General features: G+C 37.7%; 1 protein-coding gene across 3 annotated transcripts; it reads left to right on the top strand.

Annotated features, from left to right (window-relative positions):
- The first annotated feature begins 133 nt into the window (after window positions 1-133).
- On the top strand, window positions 134-26,747 carry scg3 (secretogranin III). Of its 3 annotated transcripts, none has more exons than XM_043677373.1 (12): window positions 134-352; window positions 1,326-1,378; window positions 1,719-1,758; window positions 2,379-2,597; window positions 2,785-2,927; window positions 3,699-3,860; window positions 7,858-8,035; window positions 11,822-11,938; window positions 20,119-20,202; window positions 20,326-20,436; window positions 22,731-22,817; window positions 25,348-26,747. In XM_043677373.1, exons 1-12 carry the CDS (start codon window positions 253-255, stop codon window positions 25,464-25,466), a joined length of 1,413 nt encoding a protein of 470 aa, XP_043533308.1. In that variant the 5' UTR covers window positions 134-252; the 3' UTR covers window positions 25,467-26,747. The 3 variants fall into 3 exon arrangements, with proteins under 3 accessions (XP_043533308.1, XP_043533307.1, XP_043533309.1); XM_043677372.1 differs by having other exon boundaries at window positions 7,855-8,035; XM_043677374.1 differs by having other exon boundaries at window positions 135-352; window positions 3,699-3,821; window positions 7,855-8,035.
- Window positions 26,748-27,426: the final 679 nt, after the last annotated feature.

The raw sequence follows: 27,426 nt of genomic DNA, 5'->3' as shown, positions 1-27,426 counted from the left end.
CTTTGGGGTTGTTGGGTTTTTTTCTATGTCGGGTGACGCAGGTTGGCAGCGAGCTGACGCACAGGAGTGGATTTGCATGGAGTCCACCTCCTGAAAGCTGCCAGAGAGACGAGCTCCAGTCTCCAGCCTCCACCATCTGCAGAACAGCGCCGCTCAGTCCAGAAGCCAGCGCCGCACGGGCTGCGCTCTCCAAGGTGCTGAAACAGACGCCGAGTGCGCTCCTCGATCGGGAAAGGACTTTCTCCTCGCCCAATGATGACTTTTAAATGTGCAGTACTTGCAGTTTTTCTCCAGGCGTTTGCACTGGTGTCATACCAGATTCATGCATTCCCCACACCTGGAGGACTGAAAGGTAAGTCCAATTTCAGACGCATAAAATTAAAATCACATTCTCCCTCAACAATAGATTGGCCTATATTTATTATGTCATATGTTAAGACGAGAGTAGTTGAGCTTATTTTTTGTTTGGTTATTCGGTCAAGTATTGCTTCAGATCAGTGTGGTTTGCGTTTTTCAGTTCTGGTAACCAGGCAGCTCTGATTCTGTTGCAGTACGGCTGTTGTGCGAGGGAGTTGCTGTAATTATTTCCGAATTATCAAATTTTTCGCGATATATGTCGTCAGACTGCTCCACCCGCTGTTGACTTGTGTGCTGCGATTACACTAAAATATCTTGAATTTATTAGCGTCTGTTACCGGCTCATAAATATTTCACACAAACTTATTAAATATCATTGGGGGGGGGGGGGGGGGGGAGAGGTTTCCCGAGCTCTGGGAGAGAGGTAAATCGTGAATCTGGTTACTTTAGATAAATTTCACTCTCACAAGTTGAGGGTCTAAATGAAAGGCTGTAATTTAAAAATAGGAATGTGCTTTAGTTCGTCAAGGCGAACAGGGGCCAATAGGTGCATTTCGGAATAAGGGCTTTGAAATCTTGATCTCAGAAAATAGTTGAAAATGGCTAAACTGTCCCCTGTCAAGCCCTGCTGACAAATGTGTATGCCTTCATCAATAATACTGACACTGTTCAATCCTATAATGTGTAATAAAACTAACCGCCACACTTGCTAATAACGCCGTAATAGGTCGTGGGAGGATTTCACACTCAAGATGGTCACAAATTGTCCTACAATTGGTAGGAATTTGCTTAAATCAGGTTCTTAAGCGTCAACGATCTCATCGTTTCAAATTAAGACGAGATTCGGTGTAAACATAATGCTGATCGGTCGGTAACTAAGTCTTTGTAAGGTGTATGGAACATTCTGTGCATTGGAACATGTTTTTAACATTTCACAGATACAATCATGCATGTTTTATTCATTCCAGACAAAACTGAATACAATCGGGAATTATCAGCGGAAAGACCAGTAGAGGAACAGGTAAATGATTTCCAAATAGTAACGCTTTGTCTCAGAGATGAAACCTGATAAGTTGTTTCCTATTTTCGCTGAATTACTTTTTATTAGTTCATTGAACGTGTTCATAACCTGTTCCCCAGCTGTAGTGTTCCCTATTAAAATCTGATTGAAAAATGACTGCACTGCAATGCCTTATTTAATCGTCGTCCTTTCGAGACGATAAAGGACAAACAACATCTGGTGTCAGTATGTATTCTCTCACCTTAGTCTTCAGTTATTGGTTGTTTTCAAGTGGATTTGGGGCAAAACTACCAAGAAACCAATATTAAAATTCACTTTAGAAATGTTATTTTTTTTCCAGATTGCTGAAGCCGGACGCACCAGTCAGTTGACAACTACAGGTATAATTGGTATTTTTATTTGCATAGGCTGTACAAAGAGAAACAGCTCACTCGGTCCAAATGCTGGTGTTTGTCACACACTCAAACCGAATGATACAGCAGAAGTTCTCAATTAGGACCCCTCATTTTTTTGCAAAAATAACATGCCTACCCTCCCCCATCTCTTACGCATTCCAGTCCTACACCAAGACTGAGGAAGGGCTTATGCCCGAAACGTCGATTCTCCTGTTCCCTGGATGCTGCCTGACCTGCTGCGCTGTTCCAGCAACACATTTTCAGCTACACCAAGACTGCCCTACTTGATCCTTTAATACTGGCCTTTCTTTTCACCCTAGCATAGGCAGCATTGTCTCTGATCCCTTATGAGCGCAATTCACCGGCACGCTATCTTTTAGTTTGCTTTTCACAAGTCTCTCTGTCCAACCAAATGTTGAGTCTCCCCTCCTAACCCCACTCTTCGTCCTTCGATTTAATCTCCCTCGTCTCTCTTTGTGAAAATGTGAGACACTAAAGGCGCTATCTGAATTCATTGCTATGCTTGTACCTTACATTCTTTGGATATCAAACGCCTGGGATCCCGCGGTGACCTTTCACCTCATGTCGATTTAATGTCCTTCTAGAGAACCAGTCCCTGCAACAGAATGACTCGGCAGCGGATGACTTCCTCCTGCTCAAGTCCCTGGCCGAGAAAGAAAGAAGTCAGAAGAGAAACCATGCAACAAAACCCCTTTTGAGTGGTTCATCACCTCCCTCTGCCAATACAGACTCAACCAAAAACAGAAGGCTAGCGGAGGACTACGGCGATTCCACCAAAAATGCAATGGATTACGAAAATGAAGGTCTTGTTAGTTTAGTTGAAATGGTTCATTATACCTATTGAGGGACACTTTCTTTCCTCGGGGCATTGGTCCATCTCTATGTTCACGGTGTTTGCATATTTTGGATCCACCATTATTGTACATACGTCCTAAAATAAATGTTAAGCCTTTAGACATTATTGTAATCCAGTGACCTTTATCCTTATAGATGACCCCGATGGTCTTCATCAACTGGACGGGACACCTTTAACAGCGGAGGACATTGTCCAAAAAATTGCCAACAGGATTTATGAAGAAAACGATAGAGGGGTTTTTGATAGAATCGTTTCCAAACTCTTAAACCTGGGACTGGTAGGTGCCTGAACCCATAAAATCCAAAACGGATTTCCTATAATCAAACAAGAAAACAAATGTATTGTCTAGACATCATACAGGTAGTGACATGATTTGAATGGTGGATTAATACTGCATTGATTCGACTGAATGATTCAAAGCTTTTCTTCCGGATCATTGTAGGTTCCCTGGCAGCTAATTGGAACACATAGGCGCCCCTGGAGTGGAGAACGAACAAATGCAATTATATTTAGTATAACAACTTGAGAAGACATGAAACATAGTCTGAATGCAAGCTTCGTGGTTATACAATTTAAACAATAAAATAGATACTGTGGAACAACTCCCTCCCTAACAGAGAGAGAAACAGAATTAACATTTCAGGTCGAATATAACTCTTTTTGGAACTCCAGGAAATGTGAACTGTTTCTGTCTCCACAGAGGTTGAAAGACCTGCTAAGTTTCTGCAGCACTTTGTTTCTTTTTATTTCCAACATTTTATTTTTAAGATTAGTCAGGGTGTCTGATTGCCATCCAAGAAAATGTGCCTGCTGAGTGAGAGTAGAATCAGACTCTCAATGGCCCAAGTACTGCTTAAATCTCATTGACCCTATAAATGAAGATGGCCTATTTGGCTGTAGCACTAGAAGATGTCCAGTGGCTGTGAAACTCTATGGCAAGAGCCAGTACTTTTTTGGCAGGAGTTTGATCAGACAAAAGAGAAAATGAAACATCAATAATGCAGCTACTGTTTAAACCTAATCCGCTGTTCAATCATTCCTGTTGCAGATAACAGAAAATCAGGCTTACAATCTGGAAGATGAAGTAGCAGCAGCTCTACAACAACTTATTACCAATGAAGCTCATAAGAATGAAGTGGAGGCTGGAAATATTGATTATCCAAGTATGAAGGTAGATGATGATTTGAATGAAAGAGAAGAGGAGAAAATGGCAAGTTCATGACAGCAAATTAAGAATTTGCTTTCCTTAACAGTAAACAGCTTCAATCTCAGTAATTATTTATACAGTAAATACAATTTGTTTGAGTGTAATTTCCATCAAGGGGACCATTGTATTATATCCCCAAACTGAGCATGCTCAAGCAATATGCAGTCAGACAGGACAAACTTAAGTACATAATAAATAGGAGTAGGAGTATACTACATGGTTACTCAAGCCTTCTCTCCATTCAATTATATCATGTTGTTTTGATTTTGACCTTAAGACTTTGCTGTCTATTCCCCATAATCATTAATTCTCTAAAGTTCAAAAATCTATTTCACTGAGCCTTATATATATTCAATGATAAAGCCTCCATAGCTCTCTCGGGTAAAGACCATAAGACATAGGAGCAGAAATTAGGCCATTCAGCACATCGAATCTGCTCCACCATTCAATCATGCCTGATGAGTTTCTCAACCCCATTATCCCCATAACCCTTGATCCTCTTGACAATCAAGAACCTATCTATCACCATCTCAAATACACTCCATGATCTGACCTCCAAAACCTTCTATGGCAGTGAATACCATAGATTCCCCACTCTCAGCCTGAAGAAGTTCCTCCTTATCTCTGTTCTCAAAGGTATTCCCATTACACTAAGGCTACGCCCTTGGGTCCTAGTCTCTCCCATCAATGGAAGCTTCTCCTCAAATCGACTCTGTCCTGGCCATTCAGTAAGTTTCAATTAGATCCCTCTTGTCCTTCTAAACTCCATTGGGTCTAGTCACAGAGTCTTCAAACATTTGTCATTTGTTAAGCTGTTCATTCCTGGGACCATTCTCGTGAACATCCTCTGAACCTGCTCCAGGGTCAATACATTCTTCCTGAGATATTGGGCCCAAAACTGTACACAATATCCTAAATGTGGTCTGACCAGAGCCTTATAGAGCCTCAGAAGTATACCCTTGCTTTTATATTCAAGTCCTCCCAAAACAATTGCCATCATTGCATTTGCCTTCCTCACTACTGACTCAATCTGCAGGTTTACTTTGAGAGAATCCTGGAAAATTCCAAAGATTCCAAAGCCTCTGGGAGAAGACATCCTCCCTATCTCCCAGTTAAACAGATGATTCCTTATTCTGAAACTATGTCCCCAATTATACATTTCCTCAGAAGTGTAATATTATTTAGGCATCTATCCTATCAAATCCCCCATCATTCATTGGTTTCAAAGAGATTACTCATTTTGCTAAACACCAATCACTATTGCTCATAAGATCAGAAATCACATGTCCACCAGGTTATAGTCGAACAGTTTATTTGAAATCACAAGCTTTCAAAGCACTGTTCCTTTGTCAGACTTCACCTGATGAAGGAACAGTGCTCCAAAAACCTTTGATTTCAAATAAACCTGTTGGATTATAACCTGGTATCTTGTGACTTCTGATCTTGTCCACCCCAGTCCAACACCAGACCTCCACATTATTGCTCACAAGACAACTCCTTGATCTGCAGATGAAACACTGCTCTATTTGAAATATATTTGACTACTCATGGCTAAAATCATTTTAAAACCATAGTTAAAGAATGGAAATAGCTTTTCCAATAATCTGAGTTTATCACTAAGTATTTCCCTATTGATCGTAAAACTGAAATCCCAGGTCCATGCTGGGTTACATATTCTTAAACAGCATCAAGCTAAAGTTACTATAGTTGACCTTGACACTCTGTCAGGAAGGAGAACCATTCCCCAGTATTTTCAGTCCTGATTGCTAGATGCTGACTCATGTTGGATGTAGAAAAGGGCATGCTCATCTGTAATCTGCATGTAATTGAATAACAAAGTGACGCGGCACACAAGGGCCACATTGAGCGACTAGAGAATACAGTTAGTGCCCACAGAATCATACCCTTTTAAAGAGTTAATATGTTGAGAAGATAAGTAGGAGAAAGCAAACTGAAGCAATTCATGAACTTGTAGCAGTGGGCAAAAGAGATTGTCATAAAAAATACTGCTGGGTTGTTGGCAACATATACAGAAATATCATGTGATGTTCGCTTCCAATGTGATAGAATGACAATAAGAATGTGGAATCAGAAAGCACTGGTGATTTAATGTTTATCAAGTATTTTTTAAGGAAAAAATTCTCCTACAAGTGTGGAATATATTATTAGTCACAAGACAAATGGCATCATCCCTCTTGAATTGGGCAATAAAGCACAGAGTTTCTCATTCATGGCTCCTTAGCAACTACACTGTGGTAATCATATCATCCTTACTGTCTGCTTAATTATTTTTATTATTTATGGAACATAAATAATAATTTAGAATTTCAAAATGCCCACATCACTCTTATGTTTATGTGGAAGTTTTCTTTTGTTCATTAAAGTTGCATAAAACGTAAGGTATCAGCCATAGCTCAGCGGGTAACACTCTCACCTCTAAGTCAGAGAGTGTTGCAATCAAGCCCTACTCAAGTAACTTGGGCATACATTCTAGATTGCCCAAGGCAGCAGTGCACTATTGGTGCTGTTTTTCAAATGAAATATTAAATTGAGATCCAATCTGCCCTTTCAGATGTATGTACCAGATTCTACCATACTTTTTAAGAAGAGCAGTGAAGCTTCCTTGGTGGTTCTTTACCAACACCATTCAAGGAGGTTATCCAGTAATGTAGGCTGTTTGTGAGACCTTAATGTGTGAAAATTGTCTTCCATGTTTCTCTTCATCAGTGACCACTATTCAGGGGCAAAATGTTTACTGTTAAGAATAATTGACTGTGACACAATCCTGAAAACAAGTTATTTTGTCTTCTTAATTAGTGCAGTCTAAAGTGCAGTTCAACTACATTGTGGCACACTTCAACAATTAAGATATGGGTTCAGAATATGTCCATCAGTAGAACTTGTTCTTTCAGCCAAAACACTGCAGCAAGTTGGTAAGGAGAGACCAAGTGCTCCCTCATCGAAATGCAGGAAATAGCCACACATGTCCACGAGTTCCTTGATATACCTTCAGATGGAAGGGATTTCAAAACTTGCTGCCTTGCTCAATGCAAGGCAAAATATATCCAACAACTGAAAGCTACTTGTGCGATGCCCTATGTTTCGAAAGCAATATTAATTGAAATATGACCTATATTTATATGCTCAACATCATGTTGCACCATCACTATTGCAGATATATAATTACTTTTTGATAATTATAAGAGTTATACTATCATATTTGAAAGAAAATAACCTGAAACTTTAGAGGTATTTCACATTTTTAAACTTCCTAAGCCATTTTTCAATTTATTACAGTGATTGAGGCAGTTTGTTTGTCTTGCGATGTTACCAATTCACTTTTTAAACCATTCGCTAAAAGTTACCTAAGTAGAAATGACTTGATTCCTCTCTTCTGCATTTCTACCTTCTATTCTTTTCCTGTCCAAACAGAGAGTCAGCCTTACTGTTGACCTGTTTCGATTAGATTAATTAATTAGATTGATTTGATTAGGTGAAGGCTCTTCAATGGGAAATGTTGATACCAACACATTTACTACCATTTCAAGATTAGTAGTGTGTAACATATTTCCTTGCATGGATTTCACTACAAGAATGAAACAACACTGTGTAATCAACTATTCTGAGATCTCCATAAATAGCTCAATGAAATATCGGCATAGGTTTCAACGTGGGGAAGCAACTTTTTTTAAAATACTATTTGACTGTACTGTACTCCTTACCCAAATGCTTGCCTATCAGGCAAGCGATTGGGTAGCACAAGCAATTATTTCTACTTTTGAAGTGAAATTTGTGAATGTAATTTCCGAACACACCGCAGACCCTCTCCATTGGCCATTTGTTTCCCTTGGTGTTGTTAACTCCAAATGACCCCATCTCCACAGCCTCCTGGAGGATGGTGTTACAAATTTCTACCACTTTTTATGCGGTTCTTAATTTCTAGCTTTAATGAGCATATGTTTATTACTACTTTTGCTTAATTTCTTGCATTTCATAGAAGATCAAAAATCTTAAGAAGAATGAAGAGGACCTTGTGAAAGGAGGTGATGGTACTCCAGGCAACAACCGGGTCTCAACCAATAACATGAATCAACGAAGCAGTGCAATTGCTGCTGATGACCTGAGTGATCTTCAGTATTTCCCAAACTTCTACAACCTGCTGAAGAGTTTGAACACAGGTAATTCAGATTTTGGGATATATCTAGTTGTGCAAATAGCAGTGGTTGCTATTTAGAATAACATGTAACTTCCAGTGACTGCTTCTTCACAATTAAATGGGTGAAGCAGGGTGTTACTGTCCAGGGCACCATTACTTCTCCAAAAACTGCATGAGAATGATGTCTTACCAAAAACCTTGCTATTGAAATATTTGGAATGATATTAAGTTGTTGCACTTTGCTGTTATATACACATTAATTTCACCTGAAAGCTTGCTCATTTCACAGTAATGCTAATTTTTTAGTCTTAATTTCATGCCAGCTATGTGACATTAGACTTTCAGAGAATAATGTTCATTTGTGATCAGTTGAAACATTTAACAGAGAAGTGTATTTGTAATTTTGAAATTTAATGGCATACTTCCCCTTAAGTACTACCAAAACCCTGCTAAAGAAAATTAACCTTTACAAGGGTGAAGTTTCATTCTTTCATATTTTAACTATTTTTGGAGACATTAAAAATTACTTTGCTTTTTTTCTTTTTTTCATTTATATCTCTTTAATCTTTCTTTAGCTTTCTATACCTGACTTAATGTTGAATTAAATATTCCATCTGATACTCTCTAGTTCAGATTCTGTGCTGCACTTTAACAGTACTTTAATCTGATTTGGTTAATCAAATGCACAGTGGCTGGCTCTTCATACATAACCTGCAGAGGTGCCATGCTTTTGTCTGACAGGAACTAGCAATAATAACATCTGTAGAAAATCTATGGGCAAATGCCAAGAGGGAAAAAGGGCTGGCGCCATTCATTCACTGCTAACCACAGAATCTGGCCCATTATATAGTCTCAGAAAATAAATTATTACTTCAATAATTAATATGGTCGGATATTATTGTCAGATTGTTGTGTAGCTACTCACCAAAGCTAATTGGCAATGAAAACCATCCTAAATATGGAAAATAGTAGAAATGGCACATTTGATGAAGGAATTTAACAATCCATCCCTTTACAGCAATGAAGCCTTGCATCAATATAGTCATGTGAAAATGTTAAACCTGTTTAGCTACATGCTATGAATGAATTTTTGTAGCAAAAAATTGCAATTGATATATATGAACCAACAGTTTTCTGTTCCACATCATCCTAGGTGCATTAGCCATGTTATTCAAAATAAAAAGTAAGATGTGAACACATGAATTAGGAGTAGGAATGAGCACTTATGTCAAACCTCCTCTATCTTCAATACAATCATGGCTAATGTAATTACTCCACATTCCCATCAAACTTTGATGCACACACATGAACCCACCACTTTGCATATCAAGAATCTATCAATGTCTGCCTTAAAAAAAATCAAAGACTTCTCTTCCACCATTTTTTCATGGAGTCTTCAAAGATGTATGACCCTCTGAGAAAAAATTCTCCTACTCTCTGTCTGAAATGGGTTACTCCTCACTTTTAAACTGTGTTCTCTTAGTTCATGATGCTCCCACAAGTGGAAACAGCCTTTCCACATCAACCTTGTCAAAACACCTTTTATCTTTTATGTTCCAATCAAATTGGGAGGCAATGACTCATTAATATTATCACAAGTCTATTCATCCAGAAACTCAGCTTATGTTCTCAGGACCCATATTCAATCCTGACATGGCTGATGCTAGAATTTGAATTAAGGTCTAAAGTTAACCATGAAATCATTGCCAAACGTTAGGAAAACCCATCTGGTTCATTAATGTCTACCATCCTTACCTGGCCTCCATGTGACCACAGACTCACAGCAACGTGGTTGATTCTTAACTTTCCTCTGGGCAATTAGATGCTGGTCTAGCCAGAGAAACTCAGATTCTGAGTGAATCTTTTAAAAATGCCTGTTAGGCTTCTAAACTTAAACAGATACAAGCCTAAACGGTCTAACCTTTCATTACAAGTTAACACACACATTCCAGATATTGATCTAATAAACCTTCTTTGAATTGCTCCTAATGCTTCCTTCCTTAAATAAGGAGACCAATACTCCAGTTGTGGTCTTACCAATGCCCATTATAACTGAATCATCACCATTTGTATTTTGTTTTCCTTACAATAAACATTAATATTCTATCAGCCCTCTTAATTAACTGCTGTACCTACATTGTAAGTTTTTAGAATCTTAGAAAATAGGAGCAGGAGTAGCTTTTTTTAAATTTAAGCCTGCTCTACCATTCATTATGATCATGCTGTTCAACCAGCTCATTAGTCTGTTCCTGCTTTTCACCCATATCCTTTGATTCCTTTAGTTCTGAGTCCACTTTGTGATTCATGCACAAGGACACCTGGGTTCCTATATACAGTGTATATATCTGAGTCTGCAATATCTTACCATTTAGATACTGCTTCCTTTTTTATTTTTCCTTCCAAAATAGTTAATTTCACATTTTCCCATTCTATACTCCATTTGGCAGGACTTTTACCATTCAATTGATCTATCCATATCCTTTTGTAGCTTTCTTATGTCCTCTTCACAACTTCCTAACCTACCTACCTTTGTGTCATCAGCAACTCTAGTAACCATACCTTCGTCCCATCATTCTAGTCATTTTTATAAATTCTAACCAGTTTGTTTCCCAGCACTGATCAGTGTGGCACACCGATTGTTATATTTTCCCAATCAGAAAATGACTCATTTATGCTGATTCTCAGTGTCCTATTCATTTGCCAGGCATGGTAGGTGAGCAGGAGGCTGGAAGAACACAGCAAGTCAGGCAGCATCAGCGGTGGAGATGTTGACATCTTGGGTGTAACCCTTCTTCAGGATTGGGGGTGGGTGTAAGGGGAACTGCAAATAAAGGGGGTGATGGGGACAGGGTGGTGAAGTTGGGATAGGTTAAGACGGGTAGAGGGTACTGACTTGGTTGGTCAATGGGAGGAATGAATCTGTTAGGTGGCTGGGAGGAGTGCAGGGGAGGGGGAGGGGCTGAGAAGGAAGTTGGGGAAAGGGAAGGGAGGTTATTTGAAATATGAGAACTCGATGTTGGGTCCGCTGGGCTGTAGGCTGCCTAGGCAGAAGATGAGGTGTTGTCCCTGCGATTTGTGGTGTGCTTCATTGTGGCAATGGAGGAGGCCAAGGATGGTCATGTCGGAAAGGGAGTGGGTGAGATGTTCGGTGAATCATTCCCCAAGTTTACATTTGATTTCCCCGATCCATTATGTTACCCCCTACGTAACAATTTTCTGCAATAACCTTTGATGTTGCCCATTATCAAAGGCTTTCTGAAAATCTAAGTACATTATAACCACTGATTTCCCCTTTATCCAGAGCGCATGCTTTTTTTAAAAAGAACTCCAAAACAATTGGTGTAACATGAGTTCCCTCTTGCAAAAGCCTGACGGATTATCTGAAACATTTCTGAGTGTCTTGCCATAACATCTTTACTAACAGCTTTTAACATTTTCATTATGACTGATTTAAGCTGACTAGCCTATAGTTCCCAGCTTTCTGTTCTCCTCTCTTTTTTGAATAAATGAATTATGTTCTCTAATTTGTATCCTAATGAAACTTCCTACAAATCCAAGGGAGGTTGAGAAATTAAAACCAATGCATCAACTATCTCACTTCTTTTAAGATTCTAGGATGAAATCAATCAGGATTTGGGGACTTGTTAACCTACAGGAAAATAAGTGACAAAAGCAAACTTGTTGCTTCAATCAGACCATCCCTTTGCTGTCTTAAATATTGAGATGTGCCTGTTAATTCATCATTATGTCTCTGGATTTGTGGAAAACTGATGCTGTATACAAGTTTTAGATTATCTTTTGTTAACAGAACAAGACGCAAAGGAGAAAGAAACACTAATAACCATAATGAAGACGTTAATTGATTTTGTGAAGATGATGGTGAAATATGGAACAATCACGCCTGAAGAAGGTGTTACATACTTGGGTGAGGATACATTTACTGATCAAATATGAACCATACCTTTCACTGTGACAGCAATGTGGTTCCTGTAAACGTTGCATGGATAAACAAATACGTATACAGCATTTCACCTATTGGTTTGTGTTTAATTGTTTTTGAAGTTCAGGTATTAATTTCAGACAGTTTCTTCTTAAAGACTTTTAGGCATTAAATAGACTTACATTTTTAATAGTGTAGAATTGGTTCAAAAAAGTGGACTCAATCAGCTGAGTGGTCCTTTCTCATTTTCATGTATTTATAAATCACAGAACACCAGGTTATAGTCCAACAGGTTTATTTGGAAGCACTAGCTTTCAAAGTGCTGCTTCTTTATTAGGTGGTTCAACCACCTGATGAAGCAGCAGTGTTTCGAAAGCTCGTGCTTCTAAATAAACCTGTAGGACTACACCTGGTGTTGTGTGATTTTTAACTTTGTCCACCCCAGTCCAACACCAGCACCTTCAAATCACGTATTTATGTTCATGATCCCTACGGTTTATATCCAGCTGGTGTTTTAATGAACAGTGCACTAGCTCCATTGCATTAGTGAGGTTATGAAGTTAAATATAGAGAGCCAATACTATCTCTAAATCATTTTTAAAAAAAACAAAAGATCTGTGAATGTTGGAAATCAGAAACAAAAGCAGAAATTGCTGGAAAAACTGAAAAAAATTCAGTTCTGAAGAAGTTAATTGTTAATGTTAATTCTGATTTGTCTCCACAGATCTGTTGAATTTTTCCAGCAATGTCTGATTTTGTGTCTAACTGATATATGGATATACTTCTTGTTATATCAGAATTCCAGAAATATGTTCTAAATCATGCAGGTAGAGAGTTAGATTATCTTTCTAAATTATATTATGCATGTTTAGACAAGAGTTTCAGAAGATCATCTGCAGATAAAGAGTGATGAACACTTGTAATAATTGACAAAAGTAGGTGGTAGAAGGCAAAACCTTAGATTCACTCAAGATGCAGTTAGATGACATGATGAGGAAGTCAAGGAGATTTTTAAGGATAACCAGGTTAGGAGTGACAGAATGGCTTCCCACATTTTTACTCAATTTAACTCACCCTATAAGCTCATAAGCAAATGAGTTAAAATCAGAATAGTATTCTTTTATGTGGTGCTTTTAAGTTGGTATAACAAACTGCGCAAGAGGAGATGCAAAGTTAAAGTTTAAAAGCACAAATCATCAAGTATGGTATAGCTGTTCAAATTTAAGTTTTAACTGCTTAGAGATTGCAGAAGGAATTAACTATTAAGGGAGATACAGTGAAAATTTAGGAATCCTGGTAAAAATAAAGTTACTATAACAAACAAAGCAGTCAGTATTCAACGAAATGTCACAGTAAATAAAAGTGTTTGACTCTGTACATTTGCATCAGAAGCTTGTACGAGAAGCTTTTTAGAATAGGGCCAAGTTCTTAGAAACACTCAATCATAACAAAACTGTTAAAATAGAGAAATGAAAGCACTATGAGGAAGAGAAATAGATCAGGGCAAAAGTTGAGAGAGGAATTGCCTATCAGGTGATGATTTTTTTTGTGTCTTAGTTGTGTGAGAGAAGTGTTAGAAAAACATTCCCAGTTACAAGATTGGTATTCCAGTCTTGACTAGACCTCAGCTTCAGGAGCAGTAGAGTTAAGAGTGGTCCAGAATAAAAGAAACCGTTTGTATTAAAACATGTCAGATGTCTAGAAATGGAAGAAAATGCAGTTGAGGTCAGACAAGAGTAGAGCTGTGAATTCTTGACAGAAAAGAAATACTAAGTGTAGCAACAATAGAAAGGGAAGTCAGTAGCCTTTGAATAGATTTGTAAGAAATATAAATAAAGCATGTCTGAAAAATTGGAAGAAGTACAAGTTTTTTAAAATGTTTTTATAACAAAAAGCTCAAATTATAGTGATTTAGGACTGGAGGCATGTTTCAGTGATGAATATAGACTAAAATGATTTGTTAAGAGGATTGAGTTGGATGATTAGTTGCCAAGGTCATTGACATGAAACTGAAACAAAATGTGAGCGAGAACAGGGAATTTAAAAAAGGTCAGAGAATCAGCCATCAAATGCAGCACAAATCGAGTAATTTAGGATGAAATTAGATAGCAATAAATGCAGTTTTCAGTCAGTAACGTCTGGTGTCAGGTGCTGTCCAAGTCTAAAAATGTACAAAAATGTAAATGCTTCATCATAATTTCAGAAGTATCTAATATCAATAACAGTGATGCTGTAAGGTCTCTGCCAATCAAAAGTCACAGATAAAACCAAGAATGTCAGAATTAATGTCTGTTTCTATAATCTTGGGAAAGTATTAACACTAGTACATGAACTGAATATTAGATTGAAGAACTATGCTATATTTGGTAACATTTTAGTTTCCTATATTGAGTATTACTTATTCTAGTGCAAGGCTTCCCAAACTGGATAGTGACTACTGGAACCCCAGTGTTGTTATGAGACAAGAGTGTGGGATGAGGAACTCTGCAGCAGCAATGAATATTGTGGAGCTTAGACAGCACACTAAGAGCTGGAAAGCTGATTTAAATTGATGTATTTTCTAATGGTGGGTATGGTCTAATGGACAGATGTTTGTGGCTTTATTGCTGCTGCAGCAAAAATAGTGTGAAAAGATTGGTGTAGCTTTTTATATAAACTCTGCATTTTTAACACTTCCTATAGGTTCAACCTACCACTCAATAGACAGATGTCTGCACCATCCCAAACAATCAAGCTCAATGACTGTCATATTGCCCAAATTTTAACACTGGGTTCACATGACATGGGGCAAGTAAACAAAGCTACCACATTTGGAAAGTTTGAGAAGCACTGGTTTAGTGCGACTAAGTTTACTTTTGTCCATGTGGGCAATGATTTTATTTCACAAAATCACAGAAGTGTTAAGATGTAGAGGAAGTCCATTCAACCCATTGTGTCTTGAATGCCTTAACTGAACCCACCTCCCCCACATTTCCAGGCAATGCATTCCATGCCATATGTGAGACATCTTGTCAGAGACAAATAAAGACAGAAGATGCTGGAAATATTCATCAGATCAGGCAGAATTGGTGCTGAGAGACACAGTCAATGTTGCAGATTGATCGACTTTCATCAACACAAGGCATGATGAAAGAATGACTCTGCTTTTCTCATTGCCAAAAGGACGAGGTTAGGTGGATTGGCCATGGGAAATGTGGGGTTATGAGAATGGCGTGGATTTGGGTGGGATGTTCTTCAGACGGTTGGTGTGGACTGAATGGCCTGCTTCCATACTATAGGGATTCTTTACAGAAGAATGTTTATTTATGAACAACTTCTAAAAAATGAATTGTATCGATATATGTTGATAAATTGATGGCTATGATACCAATAGAACTGCTTGCCGTTTCTCATTGTGATGTAGGAAAAGGAACTTTGGTCTTTTAAAACAGGAAACCAATATGTGTGGATGTTGGAACTAATCCATGATAGGGTAATTTTGCACCAACTCTGGACAAGGAAAGTTTGGAGAACTGAATGATCATTTCTAGTTTTTGCCTTTCTTCTGCTCTTATACAGAAAGGATATCATTATTATGATATCGAAAAATAGATTGTGGGTATTCGACACCTTAAGGAATCAATTTATATCATCTATAATATTAGATTCGAGGTCCAGCACTATACCACTCTGTTAAGGATCCAGTATATAATATGACCAAAGGCACTTTGAAATATTACAGCAAGAGCTATTGATTACTGTTTCTTCTCTCAGCTCAATCTACGTGCTTTAAGTTAGAGCTATTTTCTAACTATTCTAACATATTAGAAATGACAGTTCTTAGAAAAGAAGAAAATTATGCTTGATAAAATAGTCATGTCAGCCGTTGAAAGATTGACAGATTGAATTCCTCAGTTGCCATTTATGCTACCCACCGTTTCATTTCCTGTCAGTCATCATCTTGAAACTGCATGCTTAGGATAAGCAATCACTCCCTTGAAATGTTTTCTCAATGTAATTCAGTCATTTGAAAGTATCAAGGCAAATCTCTGGTAAGTATGATTATAGTAATAAAATGCTGCACAGCTAGAAATCAACTGTAATATTAAAGTGTGTGTAGCACTTGAAGGTGATAGAGAGAGCCAACAATCGGTATATGATATAATTCATAAGTCTAGCACGGCTCCAATATTTTATTTGCAAAATAATAGTGTGACAATGCTCACAAAGGGAATACCAGGAACTTAGTGCATTGAATCCTACAAAGAGGGTCGCTATGTTATATATAAAGAATTCATAGAAGCTGCGATTTCTTCACCATTAAATTCAATAAATTAACAGCATATCACTTTGAAATTCATCTACACATCACAAGAGCATACAGGAGCACAATGGTGCCACTGCTAAATATAGAGCGCACTTACTTTACTGGAAAACATATCAAGTGCACATCAAATATTAATTTTGTTGATGGGAAAGCTTTGCAGTTGAACTTTTAAAATAGAGCACTTTAATAGACCTGTCTTTATCATTACTTACAAAGAGTAGTGTTTTAACTGTATGTTTTCATTTGCAATGCTGTCCATGATTTATAGACTTATTTACTGAAAGACATTAAAAGTAGAAATGCACATATTCAAAAATGTCTTTAACAATCAGTCCAGTGACTGTTTCCAATTTTAGTATTAGTTAATTTAACCTATAGTTAATAAGGAGATTATAATGAAGTTAGTCCTGAGCATAGATGCAGTATAAATGTTGATTTCAGTCAGATTACAATGGTACCATTACTGAGCTGGAGTATTATTGTTTTGAGGTTCATCCCAAAGGCTTGAGCTCATAATTGTACTGACACACTAATGCAGCACCAGCTATGATGATATTCTTCAGAAAGACATTCAATTGAAGTCCTACGCACCATGTGTCTGTTCTGTTGAACATTAAGTATCCTATGGCATTGCTCGTCTGGTTAACTTTCATTTCGCACCTTATATTGTAGACCTTACGCTACAAGACACAAATTAATTGTAGGTTACTCCAACTCAGTGATGTTCAGGAATATTGCAGTGTACAAACTAATTGCTACATTTATTCTATAACACATTTCACTGCTCTTCAAAGTTACTGAATGAGCCTTTTAAAAATGTGGATGGAGTTTCAGGATATCATCAATTAGGTGCCACACAGGGAAGAGATTAAGGATTGCGTAATTCTAGAAAAGGCAACAAATTGAGTTAAAAATTGGTTAGAAAACATGAAAAAATAAAAGGACAATTTCACACAGTGATCAGAAATGGTTAAAAATGCTCATTAGTATTTTCTGCTGAAGACCCCTTCTACTCGCATTGAGTAAAGACATAGTTCCTCATGTTGGTCTTAAATGGCTAACTTCATCGAATTATGAGTCTCAGAGCAGATTGATCCAGCCTGTTTCCAGTGAGTAAGGAATCTGAAATGAGGACTCACTAGGCATGAAACTAGTTAGTATGGAGCAGAAGAAACTTTGCCTTTTCACAAGGGGTTGTTGAGTTGTCAAGTACACAATTGATATTAATGACTGAGCCAGGCTCTATGTTAACACTTATGAATAGAATAGAAAAGATGATAATGAAACACAGCAGAAATGCTCAAATGAAAGATAAGTCCAAATGCAAACTATTTGGACAAAGAGGCAATTTCTGTACTGCAATGTTAATTTATTTCTATACAAATGATGTCTTTTGAGACAGTTCTGCATAATATGATAAGGCATTATATAAATGCAAGTCTCTCCTTAATTGTTCATCATGCACTTGCATAACATTTGTGCTCAGTGATGGGACTTTATTTATTTTTCAAGTTTCTCAGGTTAGTTTTTGTTGCCCCAAAGTGTCCGATGTTATTGTTGGGAGAATGGAATACTTTCTATTTTGTGCAACAAGTACCAGATTAAACACAACCGATCTTGACAGAGGACAGTTTATATCAATAGATCATTTTGATTTACACATTTGTAAAGAAGTGTCTCTAGCCTGAACACAAATACACATGATAGCATTTTGCCATCTGTCACACCAACTACTGTCTTACCATTCCGAGTGAAGTAGCCAATTTAGTGCCAATTGGTGCATATTTGTGATAGTTTTGTATTGTGGTCCCACTTGTGTTAGAAACTTGATTAATGTGGCTGAAACGTGCTTCATAAGAATACAAGAAAATCCAGGATAAGGTCATTTGGTCCTTCAAACCTTTCTCTCTTGCACACTAGCTCTCATCATGGAATCTAGATTTTTAAAATAACCATAATTTTTGCTTTGTAATTTATTTCAAACATTTAGCATTCCAAGCTAAATAATAACCTTTAGAACACTTACAGCTAGATGGTTAACATGAATCTGAAATGGATTTGATCAGAGGTGAAAGAATGGCAGTTTTTAACACCTCCTCTGTCTTTGTGCATCTCTGCCCATAGTTAATAGACTCCTGTAACATGATACAACAGGCCATTGAATTGGAAAAAATTAAGTTGTTTGTTGCAAGGTACATAATTCTTCAAAGAACAATTCTATTTTATTTTCTGACTATGAACAAAATCATAAACCTTTATAATGTTATAACATATTAAGCCAGTATACAGATTTACTGAATCACATTTTAAATAGCAACCTAGTATTGAGCTAAATTAAATATCATACATTTTCCAAAAGAGAGTTTTAAAAAATATTCAAGTAAAGCTTCAGCACAAATCACAAAGTGTCAATGTCTCCACTGAAATGAATAGACAGTTCAGCAAATAGTACCAATGCAAAGGATTTTGATTGAAAAAAATGGAACACAAACACTAGAAATCTTTTGAAACCAACATTGTAGTGAGGGAACAAAATTAGTTATCATCAAGTATTCCAAAAACATGTACTCAGATTTTTCATACGTTGAGCTAGGCCAATGAGGAGAACTACAAAGACTAAATGCTCATATTTCTCCAAGGGACACTAGTTGCTATGGGAACTAAAGTCACAGCTTTGTATGATTCTACAAGAATCAGCAGATAAATACCTCAGTTGCTTGGATACTGAGTCTCTATTTATGTCCAGACTGTATGTCTATTTAGAATTCAGTAGTGCTGAGCAACTTATGTGATTCAGTTGTTATCAGGTCCCTAAGTGGATTATTTTGAAAGAGTAGCTTTAATTTCAATTTGGAGCAAATGTCATTTATGCTGGCAGTTTCTAAATTAAACTGATTTATTCCTGTCATTAACCCCAAGGTGAATAGTGAGGTGTTAAGATGAAGCTGAATAGCTGTGTAACCATCCTATTTGCTAGTCGACAGCTGTGAACTAGTTATTATAATTATTTGTATTCACATTTGAATTAGATTGTGTTACTTATAGTAAGTTAAATGTGAATTCTTTTAACATAGACTAAACACTAGAAAATTGTTGCTCATCATACAAATAAATACATCACCTTTCTTTAGAGCTAGGATGTATACCTTTGGGCTGGGGAGAAGGAGGTGAGGCAAAGAGTGTTGAAATTGACACTGATATTTGAGGTCTGTGACATTGGAATTCTCTATCTGCCTGGAGACTTGAACATCTGTTGGGGAAAGGACATCAATGTAATCTGTTATTTGGAGAAGCTTGTCTGCTACTTAATTAGTGCATTCGAGGCTAGAGAATAAGTCCTCACTTTGAACCATTTGGATATTAATCTCGAGATCGGAATGTCCATCTGAATCACCTTAGTAATGGGGGAGGGGAGAAGGGTCTTGTGGCACTGTGGTAATGTTCCCTACCTCGAGCCCAGGTTTAAGTCTTGCATGCCCCAAAAGTGTGCCATAACATGTTTGAGCAGGTTGATGAAAAATGAGTTGTCAGGGGAAGGCTAAGCTATTAATTTCTGAAGGCTTGAGCAAGGTGACATCTATATCGAATGATAAGGGAACACAACTATTCAGTTGACTGAATTTACCTGTGGTATATAATGTTTTATTTTACATATTACTTGAGGGATACAAGGACTTTGTGTGTTTGAGGGACAGAAGGGAAAAGAAGATTTGAAAAAGGCTGCTTTTTGACTAGATACAAAATAATCTTCACCCATCCCAAGCTGCGACCGGATTCTCTACTACTGTATGTTTATAGAATGTTTGAAAACATTCTGATTCACTTTGTATTTTTGTCAAAATTAACTGTTTTTCTGCAGAAAATCTCGATGCAATGATAGCTGTGCAAACAAAGACAAAGCTTAGTAAAGCCAAGGCTTATCCTATGAGTAAGGAATCAGCAGGTAACATTCAGATCTAAATGCACATATTTTAAAGAATTGAAATGAGTATATTGGCTCACAGGAGTGTAACTTCTGTACAAATAGCACGTCTTACTTAATTAAGGATTGATTTATTTTTTGCAGATTGGAGTGAAGACATAGACAGCACCAAGAGTGAATTTGGAAAGCTGCAGAAAGAGTCTGCAAGTTCTGAGGACTCCACAAAAGAAGTAGAAAAAAACGAAAATTCTAAAGGTGCAAATTTTCCTTTGAACTAGAGGTGACATTCTCTTCGCAGCGACTGAATAAGTGAGAACAACTGTCCTTATGCCCATTAAAATCCTCTACAGAGAAACAATTCACAGGAGCTTGCAAGCAGCTCGTTGTCATAGAAATTTGCTGAGAACAAGATGAATAGAGTTTACAATTATGATATATATATATATAAATAAACTTCTTTTTCCCTGGAAATTAAAGGGCCGAAATAAAAACCCTGAAAATACAAAAGATCAGTCAGCATCAGTACTAGGGCAGATGATCTCTATTTAAAACATCAGCTAATTTATAATGTGAGGTGCTTTCTAGCATTTTTTAAAACTTCTGATTTTGTGCCAATTTATCACAGCCATTATGGAGTGATTACCTAAGGGCACGCATGACAATATTTCTTTTACAGAAAACAAAGAATGTTTCAAAATAATGTTGGGGTGGCTCAGTGGTTAGCACTGCTGCCCCACAGCACCAGGGACCCGGGTTCGATTCCACCCTTAGGTGACTATTTGTATGGAGTTTTCACATTTTCCCCTTGTCTGCGTGGGTTTCCTCCGGGTGCTCCAGTTTCCTCCCACAATCCAAAGTTGTGCAGGTTAGGTGAATTGGCCACGCTAAATTGTCCATAGTGTTCAGGGATGTGTAGGTTAGGTGTCTTATTTAGGGGAAATGAAGAAGAGGGTCTGGATGGGTTGCTCTTCAGTGCACTTGTTGAACCAAATGGTCCATTTCCACGCTGTAGAGATTCTATGATTTTAAAAAACGCATGCACAAAAAATCATTATTTAAGCATCACCATTTCTTGTCAATGTTTGTCTAATCATAAGATGAATATTAAGCATTCTCTAACAGATTGTGGGGAAACTGATTATGTTTCAAATGATAATTTTTTATTATCACTACTTTTTGGACGTGAAGTAACCCTCCCTGCATATTTATTTGAGGCTGCTGTTTTTGTATGACTACTGTAAGTAGCCAATAAGCAAAAATGCTCATTTTAAACCTGATTTGGAATTCTGCTTATGGCTGATCCAAGTCCCAGTCCTGTTGGCTGAACTCCATTTAATCCCTGAGGAGTTTACCAGCTGCTCAATGAACAAGATCAGTTCTATTGCAGTCACAGAAAGGTCACTGCAGTTGTTTAGGAAATGTTTGAGGACAAAATGGCATTCCCAGCATACTGTCCATCGGAACCACTTTATACATTGGAAAATGTGGAACAGAACATTTCAGCGTTGATCAATGAAAAACAGGCAGGATAACTTAAAAGTAGCTGGAATCACAATGTTAAAGATAATTTGTTAGTCTTACACCAGCAATCCATTAGGACATTGCTGCTTTACATTACATACTTAATTTAGTCTCTTCTAAAATCAAAATAGAAAATGTTGTTCTGTACATTAATGCGTCCATTCATGACCCACTTCACTGTGGAATGATGCCAGGGATGGGTACCTCGTTTTTCATTGCTGTCCAGTGTGTTACAAAGTAAAAACCACGAGAACTGCGGATGCTGGGAATCAGAAACAAAAATAGAAATGGCTGGAAAAGCTCAGCTGGTCTGGCAGCATCTATGGAGAGAGAATAGAGTTAGCCTTTCGAGTACAATTACCCTTCTTCCGAACTATGACACTTTGATGTTCTGAAGAAGGGCCACTGGACTCGAAACATTAACTCCAATTTCTCTCCACAGATGCTGCCAGACCTGCTGAGTTTTTCCAGCCATTTCTGTTTTTATTACAAAGTAAGATCATCTCAGCCTTCAGCCTGAAAATGATGTTTTTTTAAAAAAAAATTGGACATACAGGTATATAGATTGAAACTGCAGATAAGACTTATCAATCCAATGTTTTCTTTCCTTTTCATATGTAAAGTGTTAGTGGCATTATATAGGTATTTGCTAATCAACTCATTCAGATGTTATTACACTTTGCTCCATAACTATTTATGAGTATTTCGACAAAGAATACTGAAATACTGGTTGGAATGAAACTCGTTGCACCCAATTCCATTTCCCCATTAGTTCAAACCCAGTATTATGTTCTGCCACTACAGAGCACAAGAAATGCCATGTTGGTTAATAGGTAAAAGAACAGCTGAAGGAGCAGTCTCACTTATACTGTTTGCACAACATGTGGTACTCGCCATGTATTGTTTTATATGAACTGCATCATGAGATTTTACAAATGCACAAACCTTTCACTTTTAAACACGAGTCACAGCACATAATTCTTGTTACTCAGCAACAACGGCTTTTTTTTTCCCTCCTCGGCCAACAGATTTTGACAAAACTGAATCTTATTTATCAGCAATCAGAAAGAATATTGAATGGTTGAAGAAACACAATAAGCAAGGAAATGGAGAAGGTATGTTTGATAGTCTCGGAAAACAAACACATTTTCAGTAGTTAAATATTTTTAAAAATCACACTGTCTAATTTATCTGTACGTAAATAACACAATCTCTTTCCTTTTTAAGACTGACAGTAATTTACATTTTTTTTAAAAAAAACTCTTTGATAGAAAGGACTCCATTTTATTATGTTTAATTCCAAATATGGAAAAATAGATTCACAACTGATTTTGTATTGGATATGATGTACTGGGCATATAATAAAATTGCATTTTTGATTAGTTCCTATCAGAAGGAAAGGCAATGCCCTGGTGGTATTACCATTAGTCTATTCATCTAAAGATCCAGGAAATTTTCTGGAAACCATTGTTCAAAACTTGCCATGGCAGATAATGGAATTTGAATTCAATCAAAAAAATACTAGAATTAACCCATTTAATTATGGGCATGAAACCATTGTTGATTGTTGTTTTAAAAAAAACCCATCTGGTCGACCACCATCCTTTTTAGGGAAGAAAATCTGCCATCCTTACCTGGTCTGGCCTACATATGACTTTGGACCCACAGCGATGTGGTTGGTTCTTAACTGCCCTCTGGGCAATTAGGGATGGGCAATAAATACAGTGATGCCACATCCTGTGAATGAATTAAAAGAGCATCATACTCACCTTTGATTACAGTGGAATTAATTATTTCAGTTTAACCACACTCCACAGATAAAATAAACCTTGCAAATAGAAAATGTGAAAGAATTTCACTCTATCTAACAAGCTTCTAACTGTAATCTGCATGACCCCTCAATGTGTTCTAATTGAGGGCCAGCTTCAGGTATTTTTAAATAACTTTAATGGTTAATCACATTTCATATTTAAAGGTCACATGTCAGCCAACATATCAATAAGGCAGCTGTGTAAGGTAAGCCACAGCTGGTTGCAATTATTTAGACCCAACTATAAAGAATGCAAGTGCTTGCCTTATTCTTTCATGGGCGTTGCTGGCTAAGCCAATATTTATTGCCCATCCCTAATTGCGCAGAGGGCAGTTAAGAGTCAGCCACATTGCTGTGGGCCTGCAGTTGGACATAGGCTAGATCAGGAAAGGAAGGCAGATTTCTTTCATTAAAGGACAGGGCAGATGGACTTTTATAACAATAGTTACTCATTATCGGACTAGCTTTTAAATCCAGTTTTATTGAATTTGAATTTCACCAGTTTTGAATCATATCCCCAGAACTTTACCCTGGGTCTCTGGATAACTGTTCTAGAGACATCGCCACTATGCCATTGTCTCCCCAGATGAGAGTTGGGTATAAACATTTCTTCATGAGGGTGTGTATTACTTAACATCTTCACAAGTCCTGTGTATTCTCCATCTAGACCAGGGGTCAGCAACCTTAATTTTAAAAAAAAGCTCCTTTTGTTAAAGTCAAAAAGAATTATCTTGAACCATAATGCTGTTACACAATTGTTAATAATAATGAAAAAGACCGACACATTCCAAAAACACTTTTTTTTAAAACAAGAAGTTAATTGAATAGGAGTTTTATCAACATTGTACTCATGATTCTTTGGATGTTATCATTGACCAGAAATATAACTGAACAAACCATTTAAATACTTTGGCTACAAAGAAGATCAGAGGCTAGGAACTATGTCAAAAAGTGTGGTCTGGAAAAGCACAGCCAGTCAGGCAGCATCTGAGGAGCAGGAGAGTTGACGTTTCCAGCATAAGCTCTTCATCAGGAAGCTCTCCTACTTGAAACATTGGCTCTCCTGCTCCTCGGATGCTGCCTGACTGGCTGTGCTTTTCCAGTACCTCACCTTTTGACTCAAACCTCCAACATCTGCAGTCCTAGCTCGGAATGATGTGTCGATTAACTCACCTCCTGACATCCCAAAGCCTCTCAGGATTTGCTAGCATTTGAACGCAAGTCGAACAGCATTCAAGAAGCTTGATAGAAATCTAGGACAAAGCAGCTTGCCTGACTGGCAGCCCACCCATCACTTACAACATTCACCCTCCACCGCTAAGCAGTAGTAGCACTGCATACCATCCATAGGATGCACTGTGACAACTCACCGCTCCTACCACAGTATTTTCCAAACCTGCTAGCTTGATTATTTAGGAGGTTAAGGACTCAGAATGGCTTGGGAGCACCTCCACCTTCAATGTCATACAATGTTTTGTCTTAGAATTAAATTGCTTGTCCTTCACTGCCACAGGGTCAAACTCCTTGAAGTCATTCCCAAACAGCACTTTTGCTCTATCGACACTGCATGCATTGCAACATTTCAAGAAGGTTGGTCACTACTACTATCTAAAGGGCAGTTAGGGAATGGACAATAAATAGCTAGTGATGCCTACATTCCATCATGAACAACTTAAAAAATAATTCAAAACAAGCCATTTAATTATCATTAAAACTGGTTCAAAGTCAGGGACTGCTTAAGCAACATGCAACTTTGAAGTCATAGATTGCAGATCCCTGGTCTCGACCATTGTGTGAACGTACAGCTAAAATGGGCTTTATATAATTTATTATAGAATATGACCTTCAGAAGCTGCGTGACATCATTGATCAACAAGTCGACACCTATATCCAGAAAGGAATCCTGGAGAAGGCAGAAGGAGATGTAATCAAACGTATTTACAAAAGCCTGTGACATTCTCTAATGCAAGAGGGAAGCGTCCTGATTGTCAAATCCTTCAAAAATGGCCAGCAATGCCACTTTTCTGAATTCTAGTTCACATTAGGCTGTGTATAATAGATTTCTTTTCCTTGGCTATTCTGCAACATCAAACAGATTCTTACCAAAATAGGGGAACAAAGTCAATACAAATCGAAGATAAAAGGGGATGATTTTATGGGTGTCAGTGGAGAAACTATGTTGTCAGGCAGGGAAGCTAGAAAGAATGCTGCATTGGCTGTTCCCTCAATGCTGCTCCCTGCTGGAAGCACAGATCCTTCTGATCACCTGAGCCGACTTCTCTTTCCCCATTTCGGAATAGAGACTGCTGAATGTGCAATATGGCCATTGCACGCGGTGAAGCTTTCAAATCTTTTAAACATCCATCTTCAACATGAGGGACTGTAGCAGCAATTAGAGCTCAACTACAACAAATTAAGTGTAAAGTTTACTGACAATCTTTAAAGCAACGTCCACAGCCTCTGATGCATGTCCAGATTTGTCAGTGACTGATTATCACATAAATGCAAGCCTTGGTTGATTTACAGTAAAGTCAATTTATACATTCTGGGTTTCCTTTCTATCTAATTTATTTTGAACTTAAAATCCCTGAAAACAATCACTTGCAGTGACAATTTATATGGTTGAACTTTAACTCACGCCCTCAAGAAAGCCCCTTTAAAGTTAGTTTTAATTTTATTCAACTTTAGCTAATGGCAGTAGATTTATGAATATACAAAAGTTTGCTGGAAGTGTTTTTAATTCTTAAAAGGCTCCCAATTTGTTTTGTTCTCTCTGTTGGAATGGTTTGTACAGAATAGCTTGGTTAGTATATATTAGTTTAGAAATTTATGCTGGCTTTTTTTTCTGCCCAACAGAATGGTTACTAAAACAGATTTTGAGGGACGCATGAGTGGAAACATTGCTCTGAACAGTATTTCTACAAACTAGTTCTCATGTTCTTGTATCTCCATTTGTTTAATCACAATAAATGGTCCTCTAAAATAATGTGTAGAGAATCATGGGGAGTAGGGGGGGTTTGGTGGAGAAGTGCATAAAGTCCAGTATCACTTGAATGAAGAATGTTGCAGTTGATTACCTGAATGAATTGCGTGCAAAATCTTGTGTCCTTTGTACATGTAAATGGGACCCATTCACATGTTGTCAGTAAAGCGCAGAAAAGTACTTTGTTCAAGTGTAAATATTTGTTACACCTCGTGTAAAAAAAATTAAATTGTTTTGAGTTTTCTTTACAAACTTAAAGTATCTTGGAACAATACCGATCAGTGCTGGCATCTCAACTGTTTATAATCTGGACCAATGATTTGGATGAAAGGATGAAATGTTTGGTAGCCAAACTTGCTGATAACACCAAGCAAGGTAGGAAAGCAAGTTATCAAAAGGACAAGGAAACTACAGAAGGATTTAGAAAGTTTAAGTGAATGGGCAGAATTTTTTAAAATATGAACTTGTCCACTTTGGCACCAAGAATAGAAAGGCAGCATTTTATTTGAATGGAAAAGGTCTGCAGAACTCTGTGGTTCAGAGAAAGCTCTGAGTGCTAGCATATAGTGAAGAAGGCATTTGGTATGCTTTCCTTTATTGGTCAGAGTATTGAGTACAGGAGTTGGGAGGTCATGTTGTGGCTGTACAGGACATTGGTTAGACCACTGTTGGAATATTGCGTGCAAGGAGGAGAAAGTGAGGACTGCAGATGCTGGAGATCAGAGCTGAAAAATGTGTTGCTGGAAAAGTGCAGCAGGTCAGGCAGCATCCAAGGAGCAGGAGAATCGACGTTTCGGGCACAAGCCCTTCTTCAAGAATAAGGACGGTGTGCCAAGCAGGCTAAGATAAAAGGTAGGGAGGAGGGACTTGGGGGAGAGGCGTTGGGAATGCGATAGGTGGAAGGAGGTTAAGGTGAAGGAGATAGGCCAGA

The sequence above is a fragment of the Chiloscyllium plagiosum genome, chromosome 36, assembly GCF_004010195.1.
Source record: "Chiloscyllium plagiosum isolate BGI_BamShark_2017 chromosome 36, ASM401019v2, whole genome shotgun sequence".
Lineage (NCBI taxonomy): Eukaryota > Metazoa > Chordata > Chondrichthyes > Orectolobiformes > Hemiscylliidae > Chiloscyllium > Chiloscyllium plagiosum.
Note: the sequence above shows the minus strand (reverse complement) of the source record. Positions and strands in the feature narration are given on the sequence as shown.

Coding starts and splice junctions, on each gene's coding strand:
- scg3 (XM_043677372.1), top strand. CDS start 253: ATGATGACTTTTAAATGTGCAGTACTTGCAGTTTTTCTCCAGGCGTTT. Junction 2,928..3,698: donor AACTCTTAAACCTGGGACTG/GTAGGTGCCTGA, acceptor TTCCTGTTGCAG/ATAACAGAAAATCAGGCTTA. Junction 20,437..22,730: donor AAAAAACGAAAATTCTAAAG/GTGCAAATTTTC, acceptor CTCGGCCAACAG/ATTTTGACAAAACTGAATCT.